At 46.5% G+C, this 20,000-nt stretch overlaps 3 protein-coding genes across 4 annotated transcripts in view; 2 read left to right on the plus strand and 1 right to left on the minus strand.

The window, feature by feature from the left end:
* Positions 1-3,726, plus strand: part of celsr2 (cadherin, EGF LAG seven-pass G-type receptor 2) — a 44,476-nt gene extending 40,750 nt beyond the window's left edge. The window contains exons 30-34 of one of the 2 annotated variants that reach the window (XM_053484534.1): positions 1,389-1,447; positions 2,376-2,534; positions 2,914-3,036; positions 3,180-3,411; positions 3,597-3,726. In XM_053484534.1, coding sequence (XP_053340509.1) covers positions 1,389-1,447; positions 2,376-2,534; positions 2,914-3,036; positions 3,180-3,411; positions 3,597-3,621 — 598 coding nt within the window. In that variant the 3' untranslated portion in view covers positions 3,622-3,726. Of the gene's footprint in view, positions 1-1,388; positions 1,454-2,375; positions 2,535-2,913; positions 3,037-3,179; positions 3,416-3,596 lie in introns of those variants that run through there. The other variant, XM_053484535.1, reaches the window with a different exon arrangement.
* A 1,961-nt stretch (positions 3,727-5,687) lies between these two features.
* On the minus strand, positions 5,688-17,535 carry dstyk (dual serine/threonine and tyrosine protein kinase). Its single transcript, XM_053484232.1, has 14 exons — positions 16,124-17,535; positions 13,270-13,676; positions 9,836-10,315; positions 9,262-9,457; positions 8,920-9,152; positions 8,702-8,785; positions 8,416-8,592; positions 8,162-8,291; positions 7,630-7,786; positions 7,368-7,500; positions 7,103-7,216; positions 6,842-6,956; positions 6,562-6,696; positions 5,688-6,443 (listed from the first exon to the last, which is right to left on the minus strand). Exons 1-14 carry the CDS (start codon positions 16,299-16,301, stop codon positions 6,259-6,261), a joined length of 2,724 nt encoding a protein of 907 aa, XP_053340207.1. The 5' UTR covers positions 16,302-17,535; the 3' UTR covers positions 5,688-6,258.
* A 910-nt stretch (positions 17,536-18,445) lies between these two features.
* nuak2 (NUAK family, SNF1-like kinase, 2) overlaps positions 18,446-20,000 on the plus strand; it is a 9,262-nt gene continuing 7,707 nt past the window's right edge. Inside the window, exon 1 of the mRNA XM_053484304.1 lies at positions 18,446-18,735. Coding sequence (XP_053340279.1) covers positions 18,523-18,735 — 213 coding nt within the window. The 5' untranslated portion in view covers positions 18,446-18,522. The remainder of the gene's footprint in view (positions 18,736-20,000) is intronic.

Below are 20,000 nucleotides of genomic sequence, written 5' to 3' on the forward strand. Positions count from 1 at the left end.
CCCGCCTCTTCACCTCTGTTGCTCTGGACCATTGACCCTTAAAATCCTGCACCTTCTTTACCTCTGCTCCCTGTATCCTCACCGTTCCTCTTGGGTTCCTCTCATTCACACACATGTAATCTGTCTTGCTGCGGCTAACCTTCATTCCTCTGCTTTCCGGAGTGTACCTTCACCTCTCCAAATTTTCTTCCACCTGTTTCCTCGCTACAAAGCACAATGTCATCTGCAAACATCATAGTCCATGGAGACTCCTGTTTAACCTCATCTGTCCTCCTGTCCATCACCAGAGCAAACAAAAAGGGGCTTTTTGTACACACATACAAACACACACATATACAGTAGGTAGTCAACGACAATGCCGATTACCGCTGTGCTAAAAACAGCGCCGCAAAACGACAGCAGCCCAAATAAATCAGTCGCATTTCAAAGTCATTCGTGAAATGACCACCAGGTGGAGCAAAGTGGCATTTTTTTGTTAAGTAATTAAAAAATGTCATAATATCGACTAAATGCTATAGTGATGGTACTTTCCACAACTTCATACAACAAACATGAAAAATCTGAACCAGAGCTTTGACATTTTCTGTACAATAATGAGTTAAAAAAAAAACCATTTGGTTAAATGTTGTTTAGTTTGGTCAAATGTTTGTTTTGGCTGTCGTGATGAAGGTGATCATGTCATCTCGTCGTCTCCACTTTACGTTTCATACGAATTACATCAGCTGAAATTATTTTTCTATTAGTTTAGATTAAGGGTCTCCAAATCCAGTCCTGGAGGGCCAGTGACCAGCACAGTTTGTAATACACACCCACTGAACCTAGTAATGGACAGATTAGTTTAATCAGCTGTGTTTGAGAAGAAGAATCACCAAACGGTGTTGGCCACTGGGCCACCAGGACTGGATTTGGAGACCCCTGGTGTAGATAAAAGCAGACATTTCGCTTTCTATAAGTATATATTTGTTCACGTCTGTGAGGCGAGTATACACAGAGGTTTGGTTTATTTTCTGACGCGCTCAAGTTCACTGAAAACACCACAGAATAGCGCCCAACTCTAAAGAATTTTCAACTCTAAAATTTGTACTGTCATTTAAGTACTGTGATTGTAAATTAGTTTAATTACAATGTTTCCCGTGTATTTTATATACATATTTAAGGGTGTACTGTATATCTAAAGGATCTGCAGCTCATTAATCCCTAAGAGAATGAACGGAGTCTATAGTTATAGCGCCACTTAGTGGTGAATCCAGCAAACACACCCCGCTAATGCTGTTGTCATAAGAGACACGGCGGGAAAACTGTACTCTCTGTACACACACACACACACACACACACACACACAGACACACACTAAAGCTGAACATGTGTGTTTATGGTGTGTGTCACAGGGAGGATGGAGGTTTGAACAACAGTGATGATGCTCTGAACAGCCATGAAAACAAAGATGGTGAGAGTATGTTTGTTTTTTTACTGTTCTATTGTACAGTGTATTTCTATTTTTATTTCTATTTTTATCCTAGTTAAATTTAATTTCCTATCATATTTCTTTTATTCATATTTATTTTTTATTATAAGCTTTAATTCTCTTTTTAAGGTCACTGGCAGTCGTATAGACTACCGTTCAAAAGTTTGGGGTCAATTGCCAATTTCTTTGTTTTTGTTTAGTGATTTATTTTCTACATTCTCCAACAATACTGGGGATTTTAAAACTATAAAATAACACATATGGAATTAGGTAATTACGTAACAACAAGATAAACAACAGTTAGTTGTTATTTTAAGACACAGAGGTCGGCCTTTCTGTAATAGTTCTTGCAAGAACAGTATTGTCAAGTGCATTTGCAAAATCCGTCCAGCACCATAATGAAACTGTCTCTCATGAAGGCCGTCCCAGGAGGGCGAGACCAAAACCTACCTCTGTCTTAGACGAGAAGTTCATTTAGAGTTATCAGCCTGAAAAATGACCAATTAACAGCCCCTCAGATTAGAGGCGTTATGAAGTCTTTACAGAGCAGAAGTAGCAGAAACATCTCACCATTAACTGTTCAAAGGAGATTAATGCATTTTTTGGACGCCTTCAGCATTCCTTTACAATGTAGTAAGAAATAAAAATCAGGAACCATCATGGAGTTAGAAAGTGTTCTAAAACTTTTGACCGGTAGTGTATGTATTTCACTGCATATCGTACTGTGTATGTGACCAATCAAATTTTAATTTGAGTAACAAAACACACACACACACACACACACACACACACACACACACCAGTAAAAGTCCTGCATCATGACATCGTGGACCAAATGAACAAGTCTTAATCATTTTTCCATCATGTGGGGTGTGTGTGTGTGTGTGTGTGTGTGTGTGTGTGTGTGTAGTCCCTGACTCTGATTCAGACAGTGACCTGTCAGAGATGGAGGACGATCAGAGCGGCTCGTACACCTCCACACACTCCTCAGACAGTGAGGAAGAGGACGAGCAATACACACCTGAGGAGTGGTGGGAGAACCACACACACACCGGCCAGAGGGAGCAGGGTGAGAACACACACACTCGCGCGCACACACACACACACACACACACACACACACACACACACATACACACACACCAGCCAGAGGGAGCAGGGTGAGAGCACACACACATACACACACACACACACACATACACATACACACACACCGGCCAGAGGGAGCAGGGTGAGAACACACACACTCGCGCGCACACACACACACACACACACACACACACACACACACACACACACACACACATACACACACACCAGCCAGAGGGAGCAGGGTGAGAGCACACACACATACACACATAAGTGAATGCTCCATGCTGCAAATTATCATTAGTTTTCTGTGTGTGTGTGTGTGTGTGTGTGTGTGTGTGTGTGTGTGTGTGTTTTAGAGTGTGACTTAGGGGGCGGGGTCAAACCAAAGACAGAGGCATCGACCCCTCCAGAGGAGAATCATGGGAAAGAGAGCGCACTGCCCTTACAACTACAGAACCCACACACACACCCGCACAAAGGTAACACACACACACACACACACACACACACACACACACAGAGTGTGTAAAACATCCCATCAACTAATATAGTAAGTCACTGTTTATAGTTCCTGATCTGTGTGTGTGTGTGTGTGTGTGTGTGTGTGTGTGTGTGTGTGTAGGTATTTTGAAGAAGAAGCCCCTGTCTCCAATCGCTGAGAGAAACGGGATACATCGCATCCATAACCAGCTGTCCATCAGCCCCGCAGGCTCCGCCTCCACAAGAGGCCCCGGCGCTCCCACAGGCTCCTCCCCCGGTCAGGGCCGAGGGGGCGGAGCCACTCTGGATCGGCCGAACGGAGCTGCTCCGGGTGTGAGGACGGGCGCGCGCGACAGTGACTCGTCCGAGTCAGAGTGAGTAAAGACACACCGCACGTTTACAGACGTGACATCAGTGTGCTGATGATGTCAGCAAAGTGTGTGATTGACAGGCGGTCTGTCCAATCAGGAGACAGTCTGTCACGTGTTGTAGTCATTTAGTCACGGCTCTGCCTTCTAATGTTCTTCTGTTCGTCTCTCTCTTCACTCCGGCCTTACAGCCACTCCCGCCAAACCACCATGTGACCATGATGACAACACAAGGGGTGTGTCCACTGTCCCTGAAGCCACGCCCCCCAGCCTCAGGAACACAGAAGGAAAATGAAGCTGCTGAGCAATCCCATGATTCCTCAGGAGACGCCGCTCGACTTGATGGCGTGACGCCGCCAGCTTTTGTTTCTCTTTCTGCGTTTGTTTACTTGAAGTGACGCACTTTGTGAAAGATCTCCACTGGAAGATGACGAGAGGAGAGACGCCGGACGTGGAGCGCTCGGGAACATCAGGGCGAGTGTGTTCCCGCGTGGAGAGATGGTTCGGGCGGTGTTTATGGTGCTGCGCAGGTCCCTCCCTCACCACTGAGCGCGCGCGGTCACCAGCTGCACCACACGCTGCCATGGCAACGGCGTCGAGACCACTGTAACACACTCACACTGGGCATTACGTTTACCTCTGAACTGCTGCTCCAATATCGGCACAAGTCTCTCACTCACACACACACTCACACACACACACACGCGTGATGATCCCTTCTCCACTCGCCTTCATTTTAAACGACTGATGAAGAAGAAACGACAGAACCGACACCCTTTAATACACTTTTTCCAGTTTGTTTGTTGCAGCAGATCATTTTCTAAAGATTTTTACGGAACCTGAAGGATTTGACTCAGACTTTTGTATTTCGTAGTTTAGAAATGAAGGATGCTGTTGTTAAATTTTTAGTCTTTCCCCAGGTGTGTGTGTGTGTGTGAGATATAATAAGCTCTGATGTTGTACAGGTTTGATGTGAGAGTGTAAATATTCTGTAACGATACTAAAATCAGTTGCTGCTCGTGTGTGTGTGTGTGTGTGTGTGTGTGTGTGAGTGTGAAAGTGCTGTTCATCACGGACTGAAGGAGAACTGCGATTCCTCTTTCTGAGTGTTGTGTTTTTATAGACAAATGTTTTGTACAGTTTTTGGTTTATTATTCTCACTTCTTCATTTTATTCCAAAACGGTGTTACACTATTCAGGTCATTTCAGTTTTATACGTAATAAATACAGTCATGTGATTATTTAATAACATGTCTCCATGTCTTTGCCTCAGCTGGTGTGAACATTGAAGGGTTTTTCGATTTCCTTTTTCATCAGTTGTAATTGCACTTCGGCTCTGCAGGGGGCGCACACACTGCTCATTACCTGCTCAATGCCTTCTGGGTAATCACTAGAGCTGTGAATCAGAGGTAGTAGACCCTTGATTCGATTTTTGGTCATTTCTATTTTCGAATTTAGAGAAACAGCCAAAAAGGAGACGAACAGAAGAGCGAACAATGACTCGAAGCCATGAGAATGGATGATCATTTTAACATTTTCTTTAGTTTTTTTTTTTATAAAACCAATAGGTCCATATGACTTTCTTCTGTTTGTTACCTTGACAATAGCGGTAGTTTGCTAACGCACAGCGTAGCTAATGTTCGCTAACATTACTAGTCACGTGATGGTTTGGTCTAACGTCAGGTCAGGGTAGCTGTCAAAGACTCCAAACACAAAGTGTGCTAGCACAACGGGATTGACGTCATTTAGATTGTGCTAGGTAACAGTGCTGGAGTGCACTGCTGAGAAACTCCAACTTACACGTGTTAGAAATGTTTGCATGAACCACGTCCTCAGTGTGTTCGAGTCCACATGTTGATGGGATTTAGTGAGCACAGACTCACGTGATTAAAATCTCTGGAGAGAATAAAGTCCATTAGGGTGAGCGCTTCCTTAGCATTAGCGCACACAACTAGCACAGGTTTACTGCCGGATCCTCTTCCTGACCGAACACTCCCATTTTTTCTACCCGGGCTTGGGACCGGCGCTGCATGCAGTGGCTGGGTAGTATGAGGAGTGCCAACCCACCCATGTTTTTATTTCGACACATTCAATTCAATTCAATTCCACTCAATTTTATTTGTATAGCGCTCTTAACGCCGGTCACCGTCTCAAAGCAGCTTCACAAAATTAAAAGAAGATTATGGAAATGTGTATGAATCAGAATGATCAGATCGTCCCTGATGAACAATAAAGTCTAGAATTAGAGAACAGAACACAAACACAACACATGACACGTTGCGATAGCTCAACAAAACCTTTTATTAAAAAAAGTGGTGTTCAGGTAAGCAGTTTAAACACCAGCTAAAAGTATTTTTTCCTCCTCGTATAATATGGCAAGATATTCACACTACTCTTAAAAATCTCAGGTCTTAGTAACAATCCTATGACAAAGCAGCAATTAGCATGCATGATAAGGACAGGTGTGTGTGTGTGTGTGTGTGATATGTTTTCATATATAAATACACATTAAACACAAAGAAAATTTTTAAAGTATTGCTCAGATCTTCTGATCATAAATAGTGTGTTGGCTTCCTTATAGATAGGTGTGTGTGTGTGTGTGTGTGTGTGTGTGTGTGTGTGTTCAAGCACTCTCAAATTACCGGAATACTCTGGAAATACAAAAACAATCTATTATACTTTCTCTCTTTTTTTAGTATTTGTCAGTTGATCGTATTCTCAGGGGAATGTGTCTGTATGTGTGTGTGTGTCTGTGTGTGTGTGTGTGTGTGTGTGTGTGTGTGTGTCTATTTGAGGGTTATGAACTATGTGTATATTCATGTCGGAGTGTTTTACAGAGTTCGTGTGTGTGCGTTAGGTGGAGTCTTCGAGGCTGGCGCTTCTCTGGTCAGCACCGTCGCACAAACGTCCCATGATGCTTTGCAGACTCGGCTGTACGATTCCCAGCAGCGGCCTCTGAGATGCGTCTCCGTTCCAGCACGCCTCCATCAGCTGCCAGCACTCCTCATCGAAACCGGGCAAGCGCTCGGGGCGGGAACCTGGAGCAGCAACGACGACAACACCGTCATCATCACCTTCATCACTATCTTCATCATCTCCATCACTAGCAGCATCATTGTGTGTGTGTGTGTGTGTGTGTGTGTGTGTGTGTAAGACCTTTCTTGACGTTGGTCCACAGTTGGTCTTTACTGGAACATTTCTCGAAGGCTTCAGGCAGTTTAACAGAGCCGCTGCACAGATACCAGAACAAGATCCCAAACGCGTACACGTCCACCGAGTGATCATACTTTCCTACACACACACACACACACACACACACACACACACACACAGAGAGCCAAACAGACAATTAAAAAAATATAAAGGTGTATTTGATGTTATTGAATTGTGTGTGTGTGTGTGTGTGTGTGTATGTGTGTGTGTGTGTGTGAGAAACCTGTGAAAAGTTCAGGTGCCATGTGTATCGGTGTTCCTACGATGCTGCCCGACATCATGGCTTCAGGTTTGCAGAACCCAAGGTCTGTGATTTTGGCACGATTCTGTTTGTCCAACTACAAGTACGCGTGCGCACACACACACACACACACACAAAGTTAATACACTTACTCTACACATTCTATTTAATAAAATTCATCTCAAACCACCACATCGTGTGTGTGTGTGTGCGTGTGTGTGTGTGTGTGAGTGAATGTCTCACCAGCACATTTTTCAGTTTGATGTCCCGGTGTACGAGCCCCTGACTGTGCAGGAAGCGAATCCCCTCCACCACATCCAGTGCGATCTGCAGACGCTCCTTCAGGGAGAGACCAGCCTGAAACACACACACACACACACACACACACACACACACACACACACACACACACAATTTGCACAATGTTGATAACTTTGTCTTTAAAAACTTTACTTTTTACTCTTTACTTAGAGAACTTTACTTGGTGTGTGTGTGTGTGTGTGTGTACCTTCAGGCCTGCGTACAGGTCTCGGTGCAGTCTCTCCATGATGAGCAGCACTGCGATGCTCGAGCCTCCGCTGTAAGTGTGATCAATCACAGAGCCGTGAAGATCCACCATCCGCTCATGTTTACATAAAGACCTGGGGGGGAGGGGGAGGGGGAAGGGGGGGGATAAAGGGGAGGATAAACAACTTGCTCTAGCTTGTTTTTTTTCTATTGCCATTGCTTAATGCTGCCATTAGAGGGCACTCTGTGTGTGTGTGTGTTACCGTGTGTAGTGGAACTCGAGTGCGAGGTCGTTCCAGTGTTTGTCGTCAGGAGGTACCACCGATTTTAGGGCACAGGGGTTATGCCCCCCCCAACTGTCACACAGATACACCACCCCGTACTGCCCCCTGCCCAGCTCCCGCCCCAACTTCGGCTTCCCTGCACACACACACACACACACACACACACACACAAGTAAAGATCTTGGTCCTGGATACTGCCTGTTAATGAGTGTGTGTGTGTATATATGTATGTATGTGTGTGTGTGTCAAACTGACCATTTTTGATTCATACAAATTCACATTTCATACAAACCTAAATAATTCTTTTGACTATGTAAAGCTGCTTTGCGGCAATGAAAATTGCTAAAAGCGCTATACAAATAAAATTGAATTGAATTGAATTGAATTGTGTGTGTGTGTGTGTATACTGTATGTATGTGTGTGTGTGTGTGTATACTGTATGTATGTGTGTGTGTATACTGTATGTATGTGTATACTGTATGTATGTGTGTGTGTGTGTGTGTGTTCTTACCGTACAGTAGTGTATCTATAAGTGAGCGACTCTCCAGTGAGAGACGGGCGAGGCGGGGGGCGTGTTCTTTCCTCACACGCACCCAGAGATCTTCTGTCCGGCCCAGACGGTCCGTATGACCCTCCTCCAACTACACACACACATTTATGTTATCCTGCTTATTTTAATAATTAAACCTGAAAACATTGAAGGGGTGAAGGGGTGGGTGTGTGTGTGTGTGTGTGTGTGTGCGTGTGTGTGTGTGTGTGAGAGACCTGTCTGAGCGAGGCAGCGAAGGCCTCGTGAGAGCTGTTGAGTCGAGTGCGGAACTGTGAGCAGATGCTTTTGGCCAGTTTGGCGGCGCTGAGACTCTCGATGGCGTCCTGAGCCACTTTCCTCTTCCACTCAGGCGTGATGGAGGGAGGGTTCACCCACGACAACCTCTGGATTATCTACACACACACACACACCCCAAGAGGGAGAAAGACAGACAAGCAGTGAGACAAAGAGACAATATAACAGCAAAAAAGAGACAGACGAAACCACAGACAGACGCCTTACCCGTTTGATCTGTTCCCAGAAGAGACGTGTAACAGACGATCCGGAGTGAAAGGTCACCTCCACGTGATAGGCAGCATTCAGGATCTTCTCACACACACACACACACACACACACACACAGACACACACGTCCCATTAATCAGCTGTTACTGAAGGTCATCTAAATGTCTCTGTACACACACATTTGTCCTCCAAATGTGTGCGCGTGCGTGTGTGTACCTGTTTGAGGTGGTTGGAGGTGATGTTGTGGGCGTCCATGTTGGATTTCTCCAGGCTGGTCAGGCAGCGCTCCAGCGTTCCAACAAAACTCTCGCGTAAGTAATCCACCGAGCTGGTGAGCTTATTAGCGACGGCCTGATTGAGACGCAGGACGATCAGCTCCTGGATCTGCTGGATGCACGACTTAATGTCCTTACTGCTCACCGCGTCTCCGTTAGAGCTCACGATGATGTCTGAGAGAGAGAGAGAGAGAGAGGGTTAGAACCTCAAGTGAGGTTTGGGAAACAATATCATCGTGAAATGTCCTCTGATCTTGTTGTTCGTAAACTTTGACCCCCTGACCTGTAAATTCGAGGTTGGCGGCGTCTTCTAGCAGCTGCTCCTTCATGGTGGTCAGCGTCTCTACTATCATGTCCTTCATCTCCTCCTGCTTGCGGTTGGCGATGGCCATGAGGGAGGTGAAGAGCTCCGCCTCCTTCTCGCGGGTGTACTCCAGTCTCCGGGGCGTGATCTGCAGATCCCTCTGCATGTCAAACGCCTGACGGCCCAGAGAGCAAAGAAACACGGTCAAATATAATCTCAGTGCAGAGATCATCTCGATGGGTTTCGGTTTATCAGACAGGAGCAGACCCTGTACGAGACGCTGCGATGGTGGACACACTGACCAGCTCTGTGACAATGACACTTACGCCGCCATCATGAGCTCTCATCATCAGCCCCAACACTAAACCTACCCCTCTGGGGTATCTGTAGTAATTCAGCCTACAGCATAATAGTGATGTTTAACGAGAACAGTAACACTTCCTTATTACAGAATACAGTGACTCTAGTCTCTTTCTCTCTCTCTCTTTCTGCATACAATACCTCTAAAGGGGAACCTCAGGGTTCTGATGTAGGTCCCCCTCCTCGTTCCTACCTGGTTAATGAAGAGGTCGAGGTAGCTGCAGTGGAGTGCATTCAGTCGGTTTGCCGCCTCCACCAGCTGACTGGTGAACACCTGCCGGATGAAGTGCACGAGGAGTCGATGGAGGCGGTCCAAACTCTCCCCGAGGACGCTGGGAGGTTTGCCGGAGGAGCCGTGTAGCGTTTGGGACGGAGCGCCGCAGGAACAGTTTCCCTGTCCGTCCGGGAGAAGGCCCAGGGAGAGGAGCTGCTTCTGGAGAGCGCCCAATTCCCCCCGAGAGGCAGGAGCACTGGGAGCACTGGGGACCCGGACGAAGCAGATGGGAAACGGAAGCAGGTCGCGAAGCTTCAGGAGGTCGGCCTTCTGGTCCGCGCTAATGGAGTCCTGACTCACAGCGTAGAGGATTATGGGAATAGTGTTTTGCATGCAGTCCTCCAGAGCCTCGGTAATGGGCTGCACCCCGGCGCACGGCACCACCACCATCCTCGTCTCCTGAGACAGACACAAAGACAGACGGTCAGACAAACAGTTACATTAGCTTTATTTTAACCCCTTACAGCAGCCTTACTTTGATCATGTAGTCAATTTAATCGCTGCGAATTCACTGTTTTGGTTTTACATACAAACGGTGTGTTCCTATTTGAGTTCCTGAAAGCATTCCATATAGTGGTGTGTTTATGTTCACGCACGTGTCGAATGTTGCTGTGAGACGCAGTGAGTGTGGACGTGCCCAGTGTGAACAGCGTGCTCCAATACACCAGGGTGAACAGAGAGAACAGTGAAGCAGGTCTTTTCATCATTAGAACCTGAGCTCCTTATCAGGATCAAAGGGAGGTGCAGCAGGACGAACCTGGAAAACTTCAGGAGAACTAAAGCTTGGGAGAAACTTCCATGAATGATGATAATGCACAATGCCAAAGATCAATCCATGTAATGACCAGCGTGCACAGTGTGTGTGTGTGTGTGTGTGTGTACATGAGGTATTAGGCACAGGACAGATTATTTATGATCACACACACACACTCGAAATAAAAATCAAACCTGTAATTATGCTAAAAGTTAACAGCAAGCAGCAGCGTGGGAATGAATGCTACGGGTTAGCGGTGTAACCGTGTGGGAAAGAAGACAAGACAGGATCACAAAGTTCTCACCAGAACCAGGGAACTGAGGAGCACAGGGCAGAGGTGAAGGTTCAACTGCACCATTAATCACACACAGAACACACATGGGGGCTGGGGGGGGTCTTAGAGCAGGACTGCTCACCACAGTTTAATCAGAGAGACACACACACACACACACACACATTCCCAAATAAACAGATAATAATTTTAAGAAAAAACTTAAACCTGCCCTCGCTGCAAAATGTGTGTGAGAGACTGGGGACACGGCGCGAGGGGGACACGGCGCGAGGGGGACACGGCGCGAGGGGGACACGGCGCGAGGGGGACACGGAACTCACCACAGGCTAACCTCACTGTTCAGACAGTTACTCATTGGTTTTTGTTGTTATTGTTTACTTACTTACTATGTTTTTTCCTTGTATTTAATAGGATTATAATGTTTGTACATAAATGCAGATTATTATTACTTATAATGATTAATTTAATCTATTACCTACAAGTATAATTTTTAATGTTTTTATTTCATGCGTTTTTATTTTTTATAATTTTATTATTTTTGTAAACTCATGTTAATGTTTATTATTATAATTAATTACTAGATGTGCCTGTGACTTTGTTTGCGTGGAATTTAATTGTACGCTCATAAGTGTGTTTTTAAAATTGAAAGTCCTATCTGTTGAAAATTGAGGTGAACTAATGATTTTTTCAAGCTTGATGTTTTTTTTTATGATATAAGGGTGTTTTCTGTTTAACTTTCTAATTAGCATATCTTCTCTTGCCGTGGGCCGATTGTGATAAAACACAGCCTGTATGTTACCTCGAGCTCGGCCGAACACACCTGTGAAAACCCCATTAAAAGTCCTTCAGTAGTTTTTATCTGATGTGTGCACAAACAAACAGACAAACACAAATTCCAAAAGAAACGTCTTGATGTGTTCTATTAACGTCCCCAAATTTACAGACACGCCCACTTTACAGTTTTATTACATGTACATATTTTTACAGAAATCCTCAACACTATTTTATTCCTTATAATTTGTTACTGATAATCTGTGCATGTTGTTGGTTATTTTAATTTGTTTTGGTGATACTGTAACTACACATAATAACACAGCTTTGCACATCAGCCAGGTCACTGCAGCACGGCTTAAACCCTGACACACACACACGCACACACACACACACACACACACACACACACACACACACACACACACTGGGAGGGAGATGGGGAAAAAGAGTGATTCCAGTGTTTGAATATTTAAATGACACAGATGTAGAGTTTACCTGACAACTGGGCGGGGGCTTGGGGGGGGGCAGGCGGGGTGGGGGGGGGGGGGGATTGGGTTAGAGGATCTGTAATTTCCTGTTAGACAGGAAGCACTGAGGGAAAAATAACTGATCTGTTTGACTTCTTACATTAAACTCCTCACAATCACACATCACTTCTGTCTGAGAGAGAGAGAGAGACAGAGAGAGAGACAGTGTGTGTGTGTGTGTGTGTGTGTGTGTGTGTGTGTGTGTGTGAAAAAGAGAAAGAGAAAGAGAGAGAGAGAGAGAGAGAGGACGTTACAAAAAAAGAAGGAAGATATTCAGTATCAGGAGAATAAAACAGAGATGGAGTGTAAAATAGAGCGAGAGAGACAAAAGCGTCAGTCTGTGCCGTCTCTGCTGAATCCATCTCCACACACAGACATGTCTGAACACACACACACACACACACAGATCAAAAATAACAGCCTCCATTTTGTAAGCATGACCACGCCCTCCTCACGCCCATCTCATTCCCACAGCTACACACAACGCTCCACTAAGCCCCGAGTGCCACACTGTGTGTGTGTGTGTGTGTGTGTGTGTGTGTGTGTGTGTGTTCAGCTTTATGAGTTAATTAACACATCAGTGCTGCTTTATCTCTCCATGTGGTGTGAAAGTAACAGTGCCATGACGAATCCTGAGCAGGAGGAAAGAGAACACACACACACACACTCACACAGAGAGAGAGAGAGAGAGAGAGAGAGAGAGACAGACACAGAGAGACAGGTTGTGGTTAGCGAATAAAGGAAAGGAGAACAGGAAGTGGCACGTGTCTCCGGTGCTCCACAGCACTGATCTGTGGTGTGTGTGTGTGAGATTTTTACACTGTAACAGTTACGGTTGTATGTGCGGTAGAAGGCAGCGCACACAAGCAGAGTTACACACTCCGACACAAACGGAAGTCCTCAGTGACGCTCAGAGTGTTCGTGACAACTGTGACAGAGTGTAGGATATGTTACATTGTGGTGTTTACACACACACACACACACTCTCGTGTACCCCCCCCCATACCTGCAGGAGCGAGTGGTGCAGTGTGATCTCCAGCTCGGCGAGTCTGTGCGCCGGGTCCTCACACTCGTCCTGGATCTCCAGGTCCTGCAGGGGGACGGTGTCCCAGCGGCTACAGTTAGCCGCTAGCTGGTGGACGAGCTCGTACTGCCCCGGGAGAGCCAGGCTGAGTCTCGTCTGTCGTCCGTGGGCAAATCGCAATTTCCGCCTTTTACAAGCCCCGCCCCCCGGTCCACAGGTCCCACCCAGTTCTGGGCCGAGGGGGAGGAGCTTCTCTCCCAAGAGGCAGTTAAGAAGCTGGTAGCGGGCGGGGCAGTCTTGTCCGAGGACCAGGATGTAGGGGGCGCTACTCACCACGCCGTGGAGAAACTCCTCGTCTGGACGCGGGATGGAGACGCAGCCGAGCTGACCTGGGGGGGGGGGGGGGGGGGGGGGGGTGGGGGGGTACTTATTACATCACATATCACAGTTAAACAAACTCCACACACACACACATTTACATTTAGGCATTTGGCAGACGCTCTTATCCAGAGCGAGTTAAAAAAAGTGTTTTTTTTTTGGAGGGGGTGGGGGGGACACACTCCTGAACTCTGTACTGTTCCTGATTGGATTAAAGGAGGAATATCACTGAAAACCAGCGCTTGGTTCTGTTATCCGGGGGCGTGGCCTGTAGGGGGCGTGGCCTGTAGGGGGCATGGCCTGTAGGGGCACTGTGGTACACACAACCAGTACAGTCATCAGACCTGTTATTGACTGCCTTCATGTGATGTTTAATTAACTGTGAGAAATAATCCTGAGTGAGTGTGAGTGTGTGTGTGTGTGTGTGTGTGTGTGTATATACACGCAATACATGGAAACTGTCTCCAGAGGTGATTATTTGCCTCTCACTACACTTCACACACATCGCCCAGAGTGGACAAACACATCAACAGAGCCTACTGCAGCTTCAGGCCCTCGTCTTATGACCCACACACACACACACACACACACACACACACACACACACACACACTATTCATGGTGGTTATTAGCACGGTTCTAATCTCTGCTGAGTCACTGGGAAGTTATACAACAATACAGCACTAAACTGCTTTACATACACTCTTATACACACACACACACACACACACACTATACCTAAAAGGTGTGTGTGGTAAACCTGCTCCACAGCAGTTTGAGTAAAGCCCAGGAGCTGAACTGAAAAGCGGCATAATAATCACACATGCACACAAATGAAGACTTTAAATAGCACGCAGTTTCAGATCAACGCCCACGGTCCTGATCCTAAACACTCACGACACACACCGTCACAAACACCACAACTATAAAGTGTTTTCTTTTTTTAAACTAAAAATTTACAGTATAAATCACTCCAGACAGTACAGCGTCTCGGATCAACCGTCAGCCTGTCTGTCTGTCTGTGTCTGTGTGTGTGTCTGTGTGTGTGTGTGTGTGTGTGTGTGAGGTCTGGGCTGTGGATAAACTGGGAGTGTATTTTCCCTCTGAGTGAAGCAGGATGTGAGTGAGAGCTGATTAAAACATTCTCAGGCTCAGCGTGAGAACAATCAGACGCTTGTTGTCGTGTAAATTCACCTTTATTCCTCGACTCCTCGGGGTGCGCGGGACACGTGAGCGCACATCATGAGGACGTCGCTACAGCAATCTACACTACGTGTGTGTGTGTGTGTGTGTAGAAAATCATCAGTTAGCTATCTCAGTGCTGTGTTTGATCTGGGAGTTCACTCTCAGTGTTGTATCTCAGGGGGTTAGTAACAGTCCTCTGATCAATGAAGTGTAAATATAAACGCTGCAGAACACAAGTGAGGGATAAACACTGTGTGAGGTGACCTGCAGCAGGCTGGCGGTGTTTAGATCGCATGTGGTGTTTGATCTGTGTGTTCACTCTTAGTGTTTAATCCATGTTGCTCCTCTCGACTGTGAATCAGGTGTTGAATGAACACAACGTGGGTTTATTGAGCATCGAATGAAAGCAGCTCGACTCAACAAAGAGTAATCTCCTCCTGTAACTGGGCCTTACCCCAATACACATCCGGAGTGTGTTTATATTCAACCTCAAACTCAACAGTAATATAAACAACAACACCAACTGTAACACTGAGCGATACACACCAGAAACAGCATTAGTCTACAATCAGGACGTCTGATGTATGTGTGATCCTGAGCCTGATCAGACCTGACGATGGAACACACAGACAGACACAGACAGACAGACAAACTCTCTCTCTGCTCTCCTGCACAAGAGCTTCACACCTGCTGTGACTGCACACTGACCTTACAGAGCTATGACCTCACTTCCTGTTTTTATACTTTTCCTCTAGCTTCCTGCCTAGTGTTTGTTGTGAAATGATGTGTTCGCCTGTCTCTCTCCTCACACACACACGTTGGATTTGTAACAAAGAGAAATGATTGGTTGGAGAGAAGCAGCTCTGGGACTCAGTGGGCGGGGCTTAACCATCGCCCAAGCGTCCATGTAGTTTGAGACGGAGCCAACGCGGATGTACACAGAACGCTCCTCTATAGCGCCACCGCCAGTGAACTCACAGCCTTCTGATCTCTGGAGTGTGAACCTACACACTGTGTGATGAAGGTGAGAGTTACTGTTCCCCCAGAGACTGATTAGTTTCCAGTAACAGCATGCCCCTGAGTGTTTTATTGTCCTTATACCACAGCAGCTCATTAACCCCTGAACAGACGTACAGATACACCTAATGTTCATGAAAGACCAGCGCTGACACTGGAGACTCCTTACACTAACCTGAGAACCAGCTGTTGCTACAGAAACGCTTGGAATGGTTCCAATCAGAATGCAGTGTGTGTGTGTGTGTGTGTGTCTCACCTTGATCGAGGTCTCCGGCCGCACACACGTTGCTGTAGTTCTGTCTCATCTCTCTGAAGAAGCTGCTCGTCTCCTTCAGGTTCTTCTTCAGCAGCACTGAGCTCTTGTTGTAGCTGCTGAAGACGCGAGTGAGCTCTCGGGGTAACGGACTCATCTTCTGCACTCCCTCCATCATCATCACACACACACACACACACACACACACACAGATGATGAGGGTAGTGATGAAGAGTTTCTCCTCTTCCTCCGAGGCTGTGTGTGTGTGTGTGTGTGTGTGTGAAGTGACCAGTCTAAAGTGCAGCCAGGTCTCCTACTGCTTACAGGTGCAGCGCCTCCTACAGGTCAGGATGATGATGAAGATGACGATGATGAAGATGATGAGATCCGCGCGACGTTTCCGTTTCGTTTTTAACTTTATGACTGAATAAACTTTAATGCTTTTGTTTCATCCTGAGAGCTGATTAAGGCTTAACTTAGAGACAGTAGTGTCAGAGAGAGAGTGTGTGTGTGTGTGTGTGTGTGCGCGCGCGAGTGACTCCTGTTTATAAAGTCAGGGAGAGAAAGTATTCGCCCCTTTCTGTACCTCCTCCTTCACAACAACAACAACAACAACAAGAAGCAGCCAAAGAAAGTCTAAATAATAATCAGATCAGAGTGTGTGTGTGTGTGTGTGTGTGAGAGAGAGAGAGAGAGAGTTACACACACGCACACACACACAACAAACCGATGACAAAAAAAATCCAAACCCGATATAAATAATCCCAAAAACAAATCCTCAGAAGTCTGCTAATCGGCGTCTCGCGCTCTCTGTCATTAGCCGGATGCTAACTCGTCAGGGACTTTAGCGCTCCTTTAGCGCTCCTTTAGCCAGCATGCTAACCCGGGCAGCGGAGCCCCATCCCTCAGGAAACACTCTGCAGCCCTCCGTCTCCGGGCCCGAGCAGTCTACCCCGCGGTAATACCCCTGCCCCGTGGGGAACTGCCCCAGCTCAGAGTGTCCGCGAGCGGATCAACACCACACACACACACACACACACACACTTCCGGGGGTGCAGTCTCACACCGCGGGGCGGATTGTCCTGTCACAGCGGCTGCAGGCCGGAGTTGCCCCAGCCCGGGGTGATTAATCCGCGGTCCAGGAGCAGGCTCAGCGCCGCGGTCCTCTCTCACACCTACCCGAGCCGGAGAGCCGCGCTGCCCGAAAGGGGGAGTTTTTGAAGGCTCGCCCTGCTCCGGTGCATCCTGGGATATGTAGTCACAGCCCCTGTCCCGCCTTGTCCCCCTTAAAGCAGGCAGTTTTTACTCATTAATTCCCTTTTCGACGTTTCTCTTTCGGTGAGTGTAGGTTCTGAGATGAATCTAAGACGGGTTTCGTGTTAAATATAACTAGTGCGGTATATATTATCACAACGTCACGGGCTCATATTCACAGGGAAATCAATAAACTGGGACTTTACCCGTTTACTCAACCGACTCGCATGCGCACACGTACTTTGTGTTTTGTCTCCACCTGGTGGCGATACGATGTAACTACAAATCATAGGAAAAAACATCTCACGCAAACACACACAGGAGCGCGCATGCGCCTAAACAAACACACCGAGCATATATATGTGTGTGTGTGTGTGTGTGTGTGTGTTAAGACAAGACCTAAATCTGGCATTAAACTGTTTAATCAGCACATGTCTTATGAATGTTAGTAAACAAAGGCCAAACATGCATCAAAAAAAGCGGCGGCATGTGATTGGTCTATACAAATCACAAATCCCGCCTACAGAAAGTGAAAGGGGTGGTGGGGGGGGTGAATATCTAATGATGTACTGAATGATCCGGAATCATTAAATTATTAACTCTTTATAAGTATTAAGTCTATAAGTCTAGTGATTATATAAAATTCGGGATTAAAATGTTCCCCTCCCGATTCTGGCTTTTTATTTGTGAGATTCCGTGTGTGTGTGTGTGTGTGTGTCCTCTTGTATTGCCTTAGTGCCCTTGGGAAGAGTTTACATGACTTTCTTAGCCTATCAGTTTTATGTTTTTTTTTTTTACTTTAAGTAAATAAACCTAGGTGACAGTGATTAATGTTTATCATTAATCTGGGTTAAATGATTATATAAAGTTATGTTAAATTACTCCTAAATCTAAACGCGTTTGGTTTCTGTTTTTAAAGCAGAGAGACAAGCCCCGCCCATACACACAGGCCACGCCCACGTGGTTGCTGAAGCCCCGCCAGTGTGTGAATATGAGCCGCGGGCTGCGGTCTGCTACCTGTGAGTGTGTGAGAGACAGAGACAGACAGAGTGTGTGTGTGTGTGTGAGAGAGAGTATAAGAGTTTCAGCCTCCTGCTGTCCCCCAGCGCGCTGTAGATGAGAGGGTGTGTGTGTGTGAGCAGGTGGACATGGACACGACGCGGCTCGGACGCGGTTCGGATTTGGCGGTTGGGTCCGAGTGTCAGCATCCCGACCGGAAGTGCCCCTCTCCGGCGAAACGGCACGCGGTCAAGCGGCATCACCACAAACACAACCTGAAGCACAGGTACGACTTCCTGGAGACTCTGGGGAAAGGGACCTACGGCAAGGTGCAGAGGGCTGTGGACCGAACCGGAACTCCGGTGAGACTCACACGCACACACGCACACACACACACTCTAGAACCCCTCATCAGATTTAGAGGTACAGTACTGGACCGGTACCTGTAAGGGGCGGAGCTTTGGGTCTTTTACTCTAAACTTACCTGTACAGTCTCACTATAGGGCTAATCAACACACACACACACACACACACACTAATGGTGAGTACATGTCCCTCTCTGACTATCTCTCTTTACACTCACTACTTTTTCCTGTGTGTCTATGAATTTACTTTTACACACACACACACACACACACGCGCGCGCCCGCAGCGTCTCATTGTGTTCAGAAGGAAAACATGGTGTGAGTCACACAGAAGAAAAACACACACAAAACTGGCCTGATCACCTGCTCACACACACACACACACACACACAGAGTTGTGTTCCCTAAGGTTACTGACGGCCCTAAGTCTGAGGAGGATGAAGATCAGTAAAACCTGTTGTGTGTGTGTGTGTGTGTGTGTTCACTCTCCGCTTGTTTTTAGTGTTTATTAGGGAGTTGTGTTCCACCATCACTTTTATTTTAAATCTTACCTGCAGGACCGAACCCTTTCTACCACACACACACACACACACACACACACACACACACACACACACACACACAATGCAAGTTAATAATATCCTCTATAGTGTCTGTAGGTGTGTGTAATCCAGTGTGTGCGTGTGTTAAATATGAAACAATATGAAGGCGTTGCTCACTAATCCAGTGTGTGTGTGTGTGTGTGTGTGTGTGTGTGTGTGTGTCGAGGTGTAACAGACGACAGAAAGGCTCAGGGATGCGACACACACTCGAGCGTTTATCGTCACTACAGCATATATATAATGTGTTCACTATCACAAGACTTTAGAATAAATTCATTACCATAACCAGTCCAGTCACCTCCACCCACTACTATCACACACACACACACACACACACACACACACACACACACACAGTATTTTAGAAAGTGCTATAGTTACATACATATAGCTATGTTTTTTTTTGCCCATCTGAGGCTCTTGATGAGCTCTGTTCCTGGTGTGTGTGTGTGTGTGTTGATATATATATCTATATCAACACACACACACACACACTCAGACTGGTGTGCTGGCCTTTATCCAGTGCTGTGGCTCTGAGGACGTCAGTGTTCGTATGGTGTGTGTGTGTGTGTGTGTGTAAGACACAGATGAGTGTGAAGAACACAGCAGAGAATTCCCCTTCATTCCAGAACATGAGCTTTCTCTCCTCTGTTTCCTTCC

This window comes from Clarias gariepinus, chromosome 23 (assembly GCF_024256425.1).
Source record: "Clarias gariepinus isolate MV-2021 ecotype Netherlands chromosome 23, CGAR_prim_01v2, whole genome shotgun sequence".
Lineage (NCBI taxonomy): Eukaryota > Metazoa > Chordata > Actinopteri > Siluriformes > Clariidae > Clarias > Clarias gariepinus.